The sequence below is a fragment of the Xenopus laevis genome, chromosome 2L, assembly GCF_017654675.1.
Source record: "Xenopus laevis strain J_2021 chromosome 2L, Xenopus_laevis_v10.1, whole genome shotgun sequence".
Lineage (NCBI taxonomy): Eukaryota > Metazoa > Chordata > Amphibia > Anura > Pipidae > Xenopus > Xenopus laevis.
The window spans coordinates 86,939,647-86,955,079 of NC_054373.1; the positions used below are offsets into that span (position 1 = coordinate 86,939,647).

Below are 15,433 nucleotides of genomic sequence, written 5' to 3' on the forward strand. Positions count from 1 at the left end.
TTGGGAAGTGTTAGACTCAGCTTAAAGGGCAATTCATCTTCATTAGCAAAACTGTAATAACTGAAAAACACATAAATATGTCCAAACTTTTATAACCTGCAATTTTTTTTAAAATGAACATGGTAATTAGGGGGTGTGGTCACAAAAATGGGTGTGGTCAAAAAATTGCCTCTTTTAATTTCCAAAATGTTGGGAGGTATGCGGTCGCAGGGGCTAAACATGCACAGCGCATGCTAAAAACCTTTGTTGAATGTCCCAGTGGGTAAGAGGAAGCCTTAGGTCCCAAAAGATAGTTCTCCTGATTGTTGTTGTCCCCAGGGAGGTGCTGTTTGCCAGCTCCCAGGGGTGGAATAGGTAGAAGGTGTTGGGAATTGAACACCGCTTTCATTATACAGGAATTTGCAATATCAACCCTTAATTAAGAGAATTTAACAGAAGAAAATGTATTTATTTTCTATTTTAATGCGATTCATGAAAATTATCTTTTAATATTAACTGTCTGCCATTGGGGAGAATAAGTTGAAGGATTTATGGTGTGCCCTAAAGAGTATCTTTTTTTTTTTTACCAAATATTACAATTACAGACTCGGTGCACCCAGGGCCGCTCCGGCCATGAGGCAAGGTGAGAATCTTGCCTCAGGCGGCACGGAGCGGCCAGTTACCAGGGGCGGCAAAAAGCCGCCTCTGGTAACTTTAAGAGCCGAATTTCCGTTTTTTAAAACGGAAATTCGGCTCTTCTAGTGCAGTGAGCGCAATAGCGCTCACTGCACTAGCGATGCGGCCCCTCCTCCACCCGCTCCGACGCTGGTAGTTAGAAGAGCGGAGCAGGAGGAGGGGCGGCATTGGGGCTGCTGCCTCAGGCGGCAGCAGCCCCTGAAACGTGCCTGGGTGCACCTGACCTCTACCCCCAGCCAGGCCCAGGCAATCTGTGAATTCTGCCAAATGGTATGGGATTGCTGTAAGATGCCATAGACAGTCATTATTTATAGGCTGGTGGGAGGGCTGTTTGGGCCTGTGTGTACCTGGAATGCCAGGGCCTAGTTTGACTCCCAGATTAATTTTAGTTTTTGTGCGTCTTGTAAATTATATCCTTATAAAAGAGCATTCTGATGTCAGAACATTCTATTTATAACATAAAAGCAGCAGTTGCAGGCTCTGCTATGAGAGGAGTGCCAATAGTTGCTGGGTACCCATAGGAGCACATATAAATGCTGCTACAGATACAACCAGAATTGCGTTGTTCCCAATGCAAGAGCTTTGCATTGAATAGAATGCATGGTCAGTGGTCCTAGTTCAACAGGTGTCATTGAGCAGTAATGTGTCTGGAAAGAAGGAGGAAATGGTGTCAGCTACACAAATCCATATGCTTACCATTTATCAGACTGGTAATGTTAGGTGCCTGGAATGGCCCATCCCCTTGTGCTAGTGTTGGGGTATTAAGTGGCATGGAGCCTGTAGACAAACACTCCATCAGTGTTCATTGTCTACCCATAGCAATGCATGCAACTCTTCCACCTCCCTCCCACTCTCTCTCACTCTAGTGTTTATAGGCAGGTACTGAAGGCAAACTCATCTGCTGTATCTCGTGATTCTTCAACCATCCCATTTATGGTCTAAGATGGTACATCATGCACAAATGTGGCTTTGGTATGTTGGTAAACAGGACTTATTTACAAACAGTTGCAAAGCTGCTTAATATTTGTCCAAGTTATCATGAATGGTGAAAACAGGTACATATCTTTTAAGATGGCCATGCATCTGCTAACTCTGATGCCTCTAATTCTTGCCTTATTCTAATTTTCACATAGGGATTTGGTGGTGCTCAGCAGAAGAGAGATTAAGTTGTCAAGCCGGAATGGGGCGAGGCTGAGGCAGAGATGTGGGGTAAAGGCGGGGCTTTCCTTTGGGCCCTTATTCGCTGTCCCTAGCTCTGCTCCCAAGAACTTGTTCTATTATGGGCCTGTTATATAGATACAATTCTATTGCTGTGGGAGTGCCCACATGATCTCTATCAGTAATTCATTGCTAAACATAAGAATGTACTAAAATTAACTATGGAATTTTACAATACATACATTGATTTTTGGACCTGTTGATTGGTATATATGTAGACAGTAGTTATCAAGGATTAAATACTCTTACTGTATTTGTTTAAATAAAAGGAGTTCTATAAAATCCATTGATTGCTAGCCTTAAGTTGTCAGACAGGTAATAGCATTCTGTTACTCTGCCCATTCAATACTTTAAGTGCCAAGAGAAGTAGAAGACACCTGAGTAAAATCTCCATTAAGTAGAAGTCAAATATTTAAAAACTCAAAAAAAATTAAAGAGTGGTTTTATTACACCAAATATTAGTGTAAGAAACACTAGGCAAACAACAGGAAAGTTATTTTGTAATTTCAGCAATCTGGTTGCTAGGGTCCAACTTGCCTTATCAACCATGCACTGATTAAAATGAGAGACTGGAATATGAATAAGAGAGGGCCTGAATAGAAAGATGTGTAATAAGTAGCAGCAACAATATACTGTATGTACCTACAAGTAAAAGAACCACCATATTTGATATACTGAAAAAGCATATGACTCCCCCTTCAACTGCTATGTAGAACAGTAAAATGCCCTTACACTCTATAAAGCTGGACAGCGTTGCTCAACACAAAGGTTTTTTTGATCGAAGAAAAATCCTTCGATCGATCGAAATCCTTCGAAGGATTTCATTGTTCGATTGAACGATTTTTCCTTCGATCAATCGTAGTATTTGCGGTACCGTATATACCCGAGTATAAGCCGAGTTTTTCAGCATCCAAAATGTGCTGAAAAAGTCTACCTCGGCTTATACTCGGGTCAGCGGTAGCCGACCCGAGTAGCTAAGATTGCAGTCACTTTTAATCATTCCTATACCAACAGTACACTTGGGGAGAGACTGCAATATCCCACAATGCCCTCTGTTGGTTATATGAAATAATAACAGTGCGCCCTCTGTTGGTTATATGAAAGAATAACAGTGACTGCAATATCACACAGCGCCATCTGTTGGTTATATGAAAGAATAACAGTGACTGCAATATCACACAGCGTCCTCTGTTGGTTATACGAAAGATTAACAGTGATGGCAATATCAAACAGCACCCTCTGCACATGGTAGTGGAACAGTGGGACAATGCACACAGTAATCCGTTTGGCAATTCTCTGTCACAATCAACTTTGCAAAGAAGTCCGGTTGATCGCTGGGGGGGTCGCTTTGGCAGAATGTGCGCTGCTGGGAGACAGGGCTGTAGTTGTGTCTAGGCTTATACTAGAGTCAATAAGTTTTCCCAGTTTTCGTAGAATTAGGTAAAATTAGGTACCTCGGCTTATACTCGGGTCGGCTTATACTCGAGTATATACGGTAAATCCTTCGAATTCGATATTCGAATTCGTAGGATTTTACTTCAAGGGTCGAATTTGAGGGTTTATTAACCCTCGATATTCGACCCTTAGTAAATGTGCCCATAGTGTGCTATTGTTTATCCCTGAACTAAGGGATCAAATATGAAAAAGCATGTAACATGGCAGTGGATCTTGCAAGCACTTAAAATGTCACTTAATTTTTCAGTTATACCTCATGTAGTATTTGACTGGGCAGTGTGCTTGGTCATTGATTGACAGGCAGGGCTGGGAATAATGGGCTGTGGCCAAAACCTTGAATAATAGCAGGATACTAGAACAGCAATATTTCATTGGTGTGAGACATAAACCCCAGTGCATTCCTTGCCCCTGAAAATCCTAAAAGCATTATTAGGAGCAAAAATATGCAGGACACTGCAGTTTACATAAAAGGGCAAATTATGAATGCAATTAGAGACTCCTGCATGTTAAAAGGACAAGTCAAAAATCCCGGAGTTTCTAATTTGTTAAGTATCTACTAGTGAAAAAGAACAGATTTTATTATTGGACTGGACAAGGTCAATCAATGTATATATACAATTTATATAGAGTATTTTAGTGAATTTACGTAGATAGCCAAATACCTGCTTCATTTAATAAGGTATAATCAACAATTTGGTTAATTTTCGAAAACCTTGCGAAAGGTTTTGGAAAGTAACCGAAAGAAGTATATCTTATTGTGTAAAGCAAGCATTTGGATATGCATATGAGTGAACTAAACTGATATTTATTTGTCCCCCTGCCTATTGATCTATAGATTTTTATGCCAAAGTAAGCTTGTACATAAAAAATTTTTTTATGTACAAGTTATTCTGAATTGAGAAAGCCAGTTGGACGTCTTCAAGGAAAAAAACACAGTCCAGTTGATTTGACTTATTTCTACAAAAATACCATGATATGGATGAATGAGAATCTTCACAAATATATCATCATTTTATAATACATATATACTGTATAACAATTACCATGATACTAACCACTGATTCAGTACATACAACAACAATAGCGATATTTACTATAACCATTAATAACAAGAACTAACTGATCAACTTGATTTTCTTGGGTTAAGTTCACAAATCATCCAAAAATCATCCGGCCAAATACCAAATCTGGACCCTAATTTGCATATAGAAATATTTTAGAAAAACTTTAAAAACCGAATTGCAATTGTTACCCAAAATGTCACGTTCAGCAGGGCTGGTCCTATCAAATGTGGGGCCCAATTGGGACCATGTTGGCGGGGCCCCTAGACAAAGTGTTGCTGGCTATTGACACACCAAGTATTTAGGAAAATAAGGGCATACAGGCACAAAATAGAAAGGAAAGGGGCAGACAAGGTAACATAATAGGGGCACACAGGGTAAGAGAGAGAGGGAGGAAATAGGAGAGTGGACTGGGCCAATTAGTTTGGGGCTTGGCCGATTCAGCTTGGGAGCAGGCTTGGTTGGATTGGGGGCAGGCAGGGCCTATCAAGGTTGGAGGAAAGCTGGGCCTATGAGAGTTGGGGGCAGGCTAGACCTATGGATTTGGGGATGGGCTGGACTCTCAAAGTTGGGGGCAGGCCAGGCAGCATCATGTGCTGAGGGAAATATTATCTGTGCTGCCCTGTGGTGCGGGGCCCCCCAGAGGTGCGGGGCCCAATTGGGCCCAATTGGTCCAATTGGCCTAAGGCCGGCCCTGACGTTCAGCACCCTATATCCAGAACCCAAGCTAAGCTCCCTGGTCTCGGCTCTCACTGCCTTTAACCTCCGCCTTTCACCTTGGGAGGAGCCCTCGGCTAATTAGATGCCGCCAGGTCTTAACAGAGAGAGGAGCAAAGCTAACGGTTCTGGACAAGCAGAGGGGCACAATCGTCTCACCATGATACTGGAAGGAAGAACACCACCAGGAACAGGCAGGCCAGGCCAGCACAAGCAGATAGAATGGTCAGACAGGCCGGAATCAGGATAGAGAGCGTAGAATAGTCGATGGACAGGCTAAGGTCGGATTGGAAAAGTCAGAATAGTAAATCAGGCAGGCAAGGGTCAAAACACAATAGATCAGTCAGAATATAAGTATAAAGCACCCAGGAACAAGGCAAATTGAACCTAACAACGGGCAAGGTCCTGTAATCTAAATGGGCTTTATATATATTTGAATTTCACGCCAAATGTGCGCTGGCGTCATCACGCCAGCATGACTGCGCCTTTAAATAACGAACGTGCGCGCTACGCGCGCCTTTAGAGGAAGCCGGCACAGGAGAAGGAAGCAGCGGGTGTCCACGCCAAGAACGTGGTGGTGGACCCCACTGCCCACTAGGCCACCAGGGTAAGGCTTCCTTACACAAAAATTGCCCAGAGCTTCAATGTATTGTAGCTTTAAGGACACTTAGACATGGGCACTTATGCGTTTGATAAGTGTTTGAGACCTGGTATGAGTGAAACCTAAACCAATAGAATAGAGGGTTGCATTTGGAACTGACAAAAACACAATAAACTGTGTTTAAAAAAAATGCATGTAAATGCAATATTTGTGCTTCTTTGCCCTCAGCATGCGTTTATAAACATAATAAAAAGTCTTTTGTAAAAGCCCTAAGAGTTTAGATTAACTCATTTGATGTATTTATACATATATAACTGAAGCAGTGAGACTGACCATCATATAAATCATACACAGCAGAAACCATAAAGCTGATCAAACCGTATGCCATACATAGCATATGCACATGTACATATACTCGTATAAAGAAGATTATTTACAAAAGAGGCCCCAAACATTTTTTATTTTCCAAAAAAAAGACACACATTAGCAGGTACAATTAGCAGGTAATTTTCTAATGATTCAATTTCCTCAAATTCCACAAGAAGATGGACTTACTTGTGTGGAGAATGCATTAATTGACACCTAATTATTTGGTATACTTCTTCAGAGATTATCATGAAATAGTTTTTAAAAAGAACAATTTCATGTATAATGGGTCCTTTTATTGGCAAATGGGTTCTGCAGTTGCGCCATATCTAGCTAATTTATTTGTGTATGGGTTAGAGAAGAAACTATTTCTCAAAGAGACATATTAACCACATATCAAACAGTATTTTAGATATGTGAATTAGATATGGGATGGTCATCTAAATAAATTTGAACAAATGGTAAATGAAGCCAATAATTCCCACTTTTTGAGACCTCGGCCAGTGAGCTAAACTTTCTTGATGTTAACATTAGACTGATTGATAACAATTTAGTAACTGGGTTATATCAGAAAAAGATGGATAGGAATAACCTCTTACATATTAAGAGCTTCCACCACCCCCGTACATTGAAAGCAATACCTAAAAGTCAATACATGCAGGGAAGAAAAATAGCTTATAACAACATCCTCTATACTAACCAAGAGTTCCGTCGAGAGAGGTTATTCTAAAAAGAAGCTGGAACATATTGCCAATGAGGTTGGTCAATTACCCTGTGAACTATTGCTTATACCCAAACCACGTAAAGGTAATGATTACAGACACATTTGCCCATTCTACAATGTAAAATATTGTGGCTTATTTACAAACTACCCTAGCTATGCCTACAAAAGAGGTACATCACTTAGAGACTTACTATGTCCAACACAATCTTCCTGTACTAAATAAATTGTTTGAGGGTAAACCTAAAAACCACCCATTGAGAGGGGGTGAAATCCCGCTGAAAATGTATGCAACTTATGTTTATGTATTGAAATGTCCTTGTGGAATGCTCTATGTGGGCAAAACTATACGCCCAGTTAATACACGTATACAAAAATATAAGAATAGCATTCAGAGTTTTGAAAAAGATTCCCACACCGACACACCTGTGTCTAGACATTTCTTCAACAATAAACACAGTGCGTGTCAGCTGAAATGGAAGGTGCTAGAGGTGGTTCAGAAACCTATAAGAGGTGGGGATTGGAAGAACCTACTACTACAAGGGAAGCCAGATGGATTAGACGCCTCAATAGTGTCATGCCAAAAGGCATGAATGAACAGTTCAGCCTATGTTGTTTTTTGTAATTTACAACTTATTAAAGGGATACTGTCATGGTGAAAAAATAAATTTCAAAATGAACCAGTTAATAGTGCTGCTCCAGCAGAATTCTGCACTGAAATCCATTTCCAGATTTTTTTATATTCAATTTTGAAATCTGACATGGGGCTAGACATATTGTCAATTTCCCTATGCCAGCTATATGCCAGTATGTGTTTATGGTTATGTCAGGTTGAATGGTTTGCCCGGAACTAGGGAAGGCAGAGTTGGCCTCAAATATGGGGGGGTGCCAGGTACGTACCTGTTCTGTCAGGTTCACCCAGACAACGCTAATTAACATGCGAAGTAGCGTCCAGGGCGCTATCGTTAATTTGGCAAGCAGAACGAAGTTGGGCTAGCGTTGGCTAATTTGCATATGGCGGAAGTTATAGTTGAATGGACGTATATGTTGCAGCAAAAAAAAATACATTACACAAGCCCAGTGAAGCTTAATAAAATAAAATAAAGTTGTTATAATGCCCTACACATGAGCCCAGTGTATAGTTTATGTGCCATATGTTAGGAAATAAGAATTTACGCTCTTTTGCAGCCTATCACCCTGAAAAAAAGAAGACGCCAGCGTTTTTTGGGACTTCGAAAAATTTTCAACTAAATTTTTAGGAAGTCCTATCTACTCTATTGCACTTTTTCTGGTCCGAGGTGGTGAAGGCAAGTCTGGCCCAAGAGGTAACATTCAGTAAAATACGCATCTTAATGAATTTGCGCAGTTACGTCCCTTCACCAAAGCGCAAGGGACGTAACAGTGCGAGTGAGCGCCAGCGTCAGTCTCTTTCGCTAGCGAAATTACGCCTGCGCTGATTAGTAAATCGGCGAAGTACCGAAATGACGTCAAGCTGGTGAATTTTTGCCAGCTTTAGTCACTTCGCCTTTTAGTAAATTTGCCCCCAAAAGTTTCGAGCTTAGAAAATATCTAGTGAAATTCCTTCATTATCCCACGGGCACAGTTTGAAAGATCACTATGTGAAAATATATTTGTGGTTAGCAGTACTACTATAAAAAGAATCTATTGATGAAAGAAGCAATGACATATAGTTAAAAGGGATACAGATGACTTGCAACTAAAGCAATCCACACCCTTCATGACAAATAAAAAGCCTGACAGTCTCAAGTCCCATCACTAATGCTGAAGATGGCATCTGCTAGTCTAAGTGATAAACTTTGCTGCCCTATATGCCTGAGCATCTATAGAGATCCTGTGATGCTACCATGTGCTCATCTGTTCTGTAATGAATGTATTTCTAGCAGTCTTGACCATCAGAAGAAGTCTGGAATCTACATTTGCCCTGAATGCAGAGCTGAATTTAAGCAGCGCCCTTTATTGCAGAAAAACCTGAAGCTGTGTAATATTGTGGAACATTACCTTTCCTTCCAGCAAAAAGAAGAAGATCCAAAAATCTGCATCATGTCACCTGGGCTTGCTGGGCAAACATATCAGCCTGACCTGAAGACCCACAGAAAGTCAGAGAAACCAACTGAGCCGTATGATTCTTTGGAAGAAAATAAATGTTTAATCCATAATGAACTCTTACAGTATTTTTGCTTTGAGGATTCTGCATTTATCTGTATGAGCTGTACCAGAAATTGTAAACACCAGGGACACAGGATGGAGACTATGACAGAGGCATTTCAGAAAAAGAGAACAACATTGTCTGATTTTCTTAAGAAAATACGTTTACATAGAAAGGAGACTGAGAAAAGACTGAGGAAACTACAGGAACGTGAAAAGAGGGTACAAGGAAAAGCAACTGAAATAAAAGAAAGAGTGGCTGCACTATTTAAAGACATAATGGAAGAGATTGTGATCTTAGAACATAATGTTATAAATGAAGTTACTAGACAGGAAGAACAGCTTTCTTTCTCCTTGAATAATTTAATCCACACGTTAGAAATGGAAACAGCAGATCTGCAGGCAAAACAGTGCTACGTTGAGCAGCTCTGTAGTATGACAGACCCATTAACCCTACTAAACCAACCTGCCATCAACACTGATCTTGAAAAAAAACATTCTGATAATAATATTGATGACTTGGATGAAGTTAGCATTGCAGTGGCATTGCAGAAAAGTTTCTCCAGACTCTCTGATGTTATTCCAAAACTGAAACGATCCAGAGGTTTCCTTGTGGAAGATGCATCTGATATGATTCTGAATGTCGACACAGCTGACTTGAACATTGCTCTTTCAACTGATTTAAGAAAGGCCTCTTACTGCAAGGAAAAATATTCAAGGCCCCATCATCCAGAGAGGTTTATGACTCAACAAGTGTTAAGCACAAAGAAATTCTCTTCCGGACAGCATTACTGGGAAGTAAAAAGTGGGAATGCAGGGGACTGGTACTTAGGTGTGGCATACAATAGTGTAGAGCGGAAAGGTGACATGTCATACATTGGAAGTAATAACAAGTCTTGGTGTTTAAGCTGGGTGGATAAAGAATTTCTAGCAGATCATGATGATGAACATGAAGTAATAAAAACAGAGTCATCAACTTTACATTTCGGAATATATCTGGACTATGAAGGAGGACAGTTATCTTTTTATGAATTATCCATACCAATCAGACATTTATACACCTTCAAGGCAACTTTCACAGAACCTCTACATGCTGCATTTTATATAGATAAGGGCTGCTGGCTACAAATTGGCAATTAAAGCTGGTTCATTTTTTAGATTAGTAAATTGTGCCCAATGAAAACAGAGTGCTCAGCATGATGGCCATAACATGACATTTTTTCCTTATATAGGCTTTATTGTGTCATGTTTTATAAGAAAGTAAACAGTAGTGCCATTAGTTTCCTAATGGCCATTCATGTATTTCCTCTTAAAGTATAGCGATGTATCCAACATCCAGCTTCAGAATCTTTATTTCTGTTTTTTGTCTATATTTAGCATATACAGTAGAAATACACACCATTTTACATGCTCAAAATATAGAAATTAACAAGAATCTATAAACTGTAAGTTCTCAAATCTATAAACATGGTCCCCATGCCGACAGGTTAAGTAATAATTGAATTCAACAATATTTTGGTAATGTGTACATTTATGAAGAGGCTACTTCAATCCTAATCTTCTCCAAGACTCCACTGAAATAAATCTTGACTTTTATAGTAAAATGAAGTGTATGTTTATATTTCTGATATACAAGTATGGGATCTGCTATCCAGCAAGCTCTGAATTACAAGTAGGCCATCTCCCATAGTATACATTTTAATGGAATAATTTAGACATAATTCATCCTTATTGGAGGCAAAACAATACTATTGGGTTTATTTAATGTTTAAATTATTTTTTTAGTAGACTAAAAGTATGGTGATGCAAATTTTAGAAGCTCCTGGTCCTGAGCTTTCTGGATAACAGGTCCTATACCTGTATAATATTGCATTTCAATTGTTAATTATAAAGTGTACTCTAAGCAATACACCTACATATATCGACATGTATGTATTCAAACTCTACATAACCTGAATTTAGACATATGTATGTTTATGTACTAAATTGCATTAATGATGTTCTATGTAGGTGACGTTTAGTTACTAATTATAAGAGCATTAGTCCTTGGTGAAATATTTTAATAACCACTGCTGCTCAATATAATTCATCTCTGCTTTTGTAAGTTAAAGATTACTTCAATCCATCTGTATCGCTTTGTGGACAATAGAACCTGAGTAATTCAAATACATATATAATATAGATACAAACACCTGTGGTCAGGGCACCTAAAACATTTAAGTATTACTGGAATGCTATTCATGCATGTTGGCCAATCCGCTTTCTATTATGGGTTCACATTTTCAGAAACAAACGTAATCAATAGTAGGAAAATATGGATCATCTCCTTCTAGACAAGTATCTATAACTCGTGTCTCGGTCTAGCCTATTGCAAACCTTTGTTTTGCCTTATGTGAAATTCTACAGCATTTACTACGTAAAGTAGCCAGAACAAGGTGTTAAACCAGTATAGGCGTGGAAATGATTTTCCATACATACCATTTCTTTAAAGATAATGATCCTCTGAAAGATAGAGCAATGTAGGGATTAAACATAATCTGGTTCTTTGTGGCCATCAACTGCAGTTTAGTTTATATATGTGTATGTTCTCTGAAAATAGATACAGAAAGCAATAATAAGTTTGAATTTATGCAGCCAACTGGCACAGAAAATATGTTTTGTTTAGTTAAAAACTATTGACTAAAACATACAGCAAAGTTGTTTTTTCTGTTTAAAGAAAGTCTTTACTGAAAGCTAAATGAAGCATTAAAAGCATAAAATCAGCCTTTAAATCAATCAGTTGTGCCAGAATCTGAAAATGACGTGAGATGTTTGTATTCTTATCCAGTTTTTTTAAAGATTATTTTCTGCAGCTGAAATCCTGATTTTTATTGAAATATGTGTTTTGCCTACCACCTTATAACTGCAACAATGTACATAATCCCCAAACATTCCATATATGAGACTCTGTCATCTTTGTAGTTATGGTAATACAAAATATTGAAGCCAGTTTATGACAATGTTGCATATAAGTACATCATGTATGAATGTATATATCTGGTTTTATATTGTTTTCTATATTGTTTTAGGGGCAGATTTATCAAGGGTCAAATTTCGAGTTTGTAAAAACCCCCATGAACTCGAAATTCGAAATATAAACTCGAAAATTCTAATTTTTAAATTTGAAATTCGAATTCAAAATTTGAATTTTCACTTCGACCCTTGATAAACCTGCCCATTAGTGTTGGGGCAGAGAAAAAGGAAATAATTTTTAAAAGTTGCAATCATTTGTTTAAAATGGAGCCTGGGAAAAAGCCTTCCCGGATCCAATACTTGTATTCTAACTTGTTTTTTTATTTTACTTGAGTTATTCTTTGTAGTGTATTTAAGTTAAATGTAAAGATTTTGCATACTATTTGTATAATTAGTAGCGGCAAACCCTCTGCCTCACCATTGTGTGAAGGGACATTGCATTGAATTATGGATTCACCGGAGAAGTATAATTTTTTTTGTTAGGATTTTGATCTGAAAATGATCAGTAAAATCAAGGCATCTTCCACTTTTATGCCAGCATGGCAACTGCAGGGGACATTTGGTTTTTGTGTGCATGGAATCTCATTTTCCTTTTAAAAGCGTACCCTATGGCAACTCCTTCCTTTGCATGGGAATAAATAAAATAAATAAAAAAGTAATGGAACAAGTCCTGAAAAAAATCAGAAATGTGTTACTATTGCTTTAAGGGGGTGATTTATCAATGTTTGAATTTTTGCCACAATTCTATTTTATATGTACAAAAACTCACAAATTAGAGTTACATTTTCAAAAATGCAAATGTTTGGTATTTATTAAGCACAAAAAAACTTCGCCATCTTGCAAGTTCATTTAGAAGTTCATTTAGAAGTCAAGGGTTCAAACTGTTTTTTAATTCGAGATTTTCGATTTCTTTTTGAGCTTGTAAACTCACAAGTTTGAGCTCTTTGAGGTTATGAATGCAAAAATTCGAGTTTTTTTTTCTAAACTCAAAAATTCGATGCATTCAAGGTTTTTTCCACAATTGTATTCAATTGAGTTTTTTCTATTTAGATTTTTAAATAAATAAACATTTGTGAGTTTATTCGTAGTAGAAAAAAACACCTCTAAGACCTCACAAATGTGATTTTTTATAAATAAGCACATTAGTGTCTTTCTATCTATGTCAGTGTGCTTCATGTTTATTTATCAAACTGAAGCTGCCCTTTTGCTTCTGGGGTAAAAAAGTTAGCTTTGCATATATTTGAAACTGGTTTGGAATGTCTAACGCAGCTATTGTATATTTTAATCATATTATCTAAAACTTTTTCTCTCTAATAATAAAACAATACCTTGTACTTAATCCTAATTAAGATATAATTACATAAAAACAATCCTATTGGGTTTATTTAATGTTTAAATGATCTTTTAGTAGACTTAAAATATGGCAATCCATATTAAGGAAAAACCCCAGGTCCCGAGTATTCTGGATAAAAGATTGCATATCTGTATCAAATTGCTTCAGGAGATGATGCCACTATATACATAATAATAATCTCTGAAATGCCTTTATTGTAGGTGCACTGTGGACTACCTGATGTATCTAACTAGGGAATAGTGGGGGCATTTGTGATAATCTGGTGCAACTGGAGGACTTCTGTGTGCTGCCAGAATGTTCTTCCTCCCTAAAGGCTATATTGAATTCAAGTATGGGATCCTTTATCTAAAAACCCATTATCCAGAAAGCTCTGAATTACAGAATGGTTGTATCCCATAGACTCCATTATAATCAAATAATTAAATTTTTTAAAAATGATTTCCTTTTTCTCTGTGATTATACAACAGTACCTTGTACTTGATCTCAACTAAGATATAATTAATCCTTATTGGAAGCAAAACCAGGTTATTGAGTTTATTTAATGTTTACATGATTTTCTAGTAGACTTAAAGTAGATCCGTTATCCGGGAAAACCCCAGGTTCCGAGTATTCTGGTCACAGGTCCCATACCTGTATTAGGATAATATTTGCTTGTAACTCGTAAATAAGTTGTAATGGAGTCTGAGCGGGGTGACCAAGATGGCGTCCAAGATGGTGGCTCCCTGGTTCCTCACGGACGCAGACGGATGACGCCAACCTCTTCCCGCACTCGGATTGGTCGCCGGCGACGGAATGGGCGTCGGCGTCAATAATGGGCGCCGGCGTCGGTCGCACACGTCAGTGCGTCAGTCGCTGACGTCAGCGCGTCCGCGCACACGTCATGACGCCGATGCGTCCAAAATTGGCGCCAAATCAGGGCCTATAAGAGGGAACTCTGGATAATCATCAGTGCCCAATTATAGGTTTAGTTTTCTACTCCTGGGTGTGATTCATTTGCGAACTTCCTGATATTTGTGTACCGACCTTTGCCTGAAATCTTCGACCTTGAACCTCTTCTGCCTGGACTGATCTTGTTGCCTGTTTGACCATTCTTCCGTCTCATCCTCTTCTGTACTGCGAACTTGGACATTGTTATTTCCTCCCTTGGTCCTCACTACTCCTGAGGCCTTTGGCCTTACATTATAATTGGGCCATGGACCCTTCGGAGGAGAATCCAGCGCCGCCTGATGTCGGTGGAGCGCTTCGTGGTCTGGCTTCCCGGATGCAGTCCTATGAGGTACAGCAGTCTCACTTTGGCCAGGCTCTGGAAACCATTCTTGCTAAGCTGTCGGCTTTAACACCCGCCGATCCTATTCCTGCACCTGTACCTGCGGCCCCGCTTCACGTCTCCGAGCCCCGCATTCCGGCTCCTCCACTCTACAGTGGTGATCCTGCAGCCTGCCGTGGGTTTATCAACCAGTGCGAGGTCCACTTTGCACTCGCACCCAGCCAGTTCGTGTCTGAACGTGCCAAGGTGGGCTTCATATTCTCCCGTCTGCAAGGGAAGGCACTGGAATGGGCTTCGCCTCTATGGGAGAAGGAGGATCCCATTATCGATGATGCTAGAGCCTTCGTTCGAGAACTACGAGTGGTCTTTGATGCTCCGGGTCGTGCCACTGCTTCCTCCGCACGCCTGTTCCATCTTCAACAGGGAACTCGCTCAGTCTCGGAGTACGCCATTGAATTCCGCACCCTGGTTCCTGAGACTTCGTGGAACAATGACGGGTATCACGCTGCCTTTTACAACGGCCTGGCGATACGTATAAAGACTGATCTGGTGTCCAGGGAAATTCCATCCCGTTGGGAAGATCTAGTCGCCCTGGCCATAAAGGTAGATACTCGGCAGAGGGAGTTTCAAGCTGAACTCGACAGAGAGCGCTCCCCAACCAAAAGATTCCACAGGTTCCAACCTACTCTGGCTCCTCGTTTTCAAAGACCCTTTCTTCTCAACCCGGCTTCCACCTTGTCTTCTCCAAATCCTGCGGTTCCTGCCTCTTCTTCCCTGCCTTCGGAAGAACCAATGCAGATCGGACGGGCTCGTCTGACCG

At 39.6% G+C, this 15,433-nt stretch overlaps 1 protein-coding gene across 1 annotated transcript; it reads left to right on the forward strand.

Moving 5' to 3' along the window:
* The first annotated feature begins 8,602 nt into the window (after positions 1-8,602).
* Positions 8,603-10,661, forward strand: LOC108707716 (nuclear factor 7, brain). The gene has a single exon (XM_018245711.2). The coding sequence runs from the start codon at positions 8,603-8,605 to the stop codon at positions 10,118-10,120; it is 1,518 nt and encodes a 505-aa protein (XP_018101200.1). The 3' UTR covers positions 10,121-10,661.
* The last annotated feature ends 4,772 nt before the right edge of the window (positions 10,662-15,433 follow it).

Bases quoted from the DNA above. Each gene is read 5' to 3' on its own strand.
- LOC108707716 (XM_018245711.2), top strand. From the start codon at position 8,603: ATGGCATCTGCTAGTCTAAGTGATAAACTTTGCTGCCCTATATGCCTG.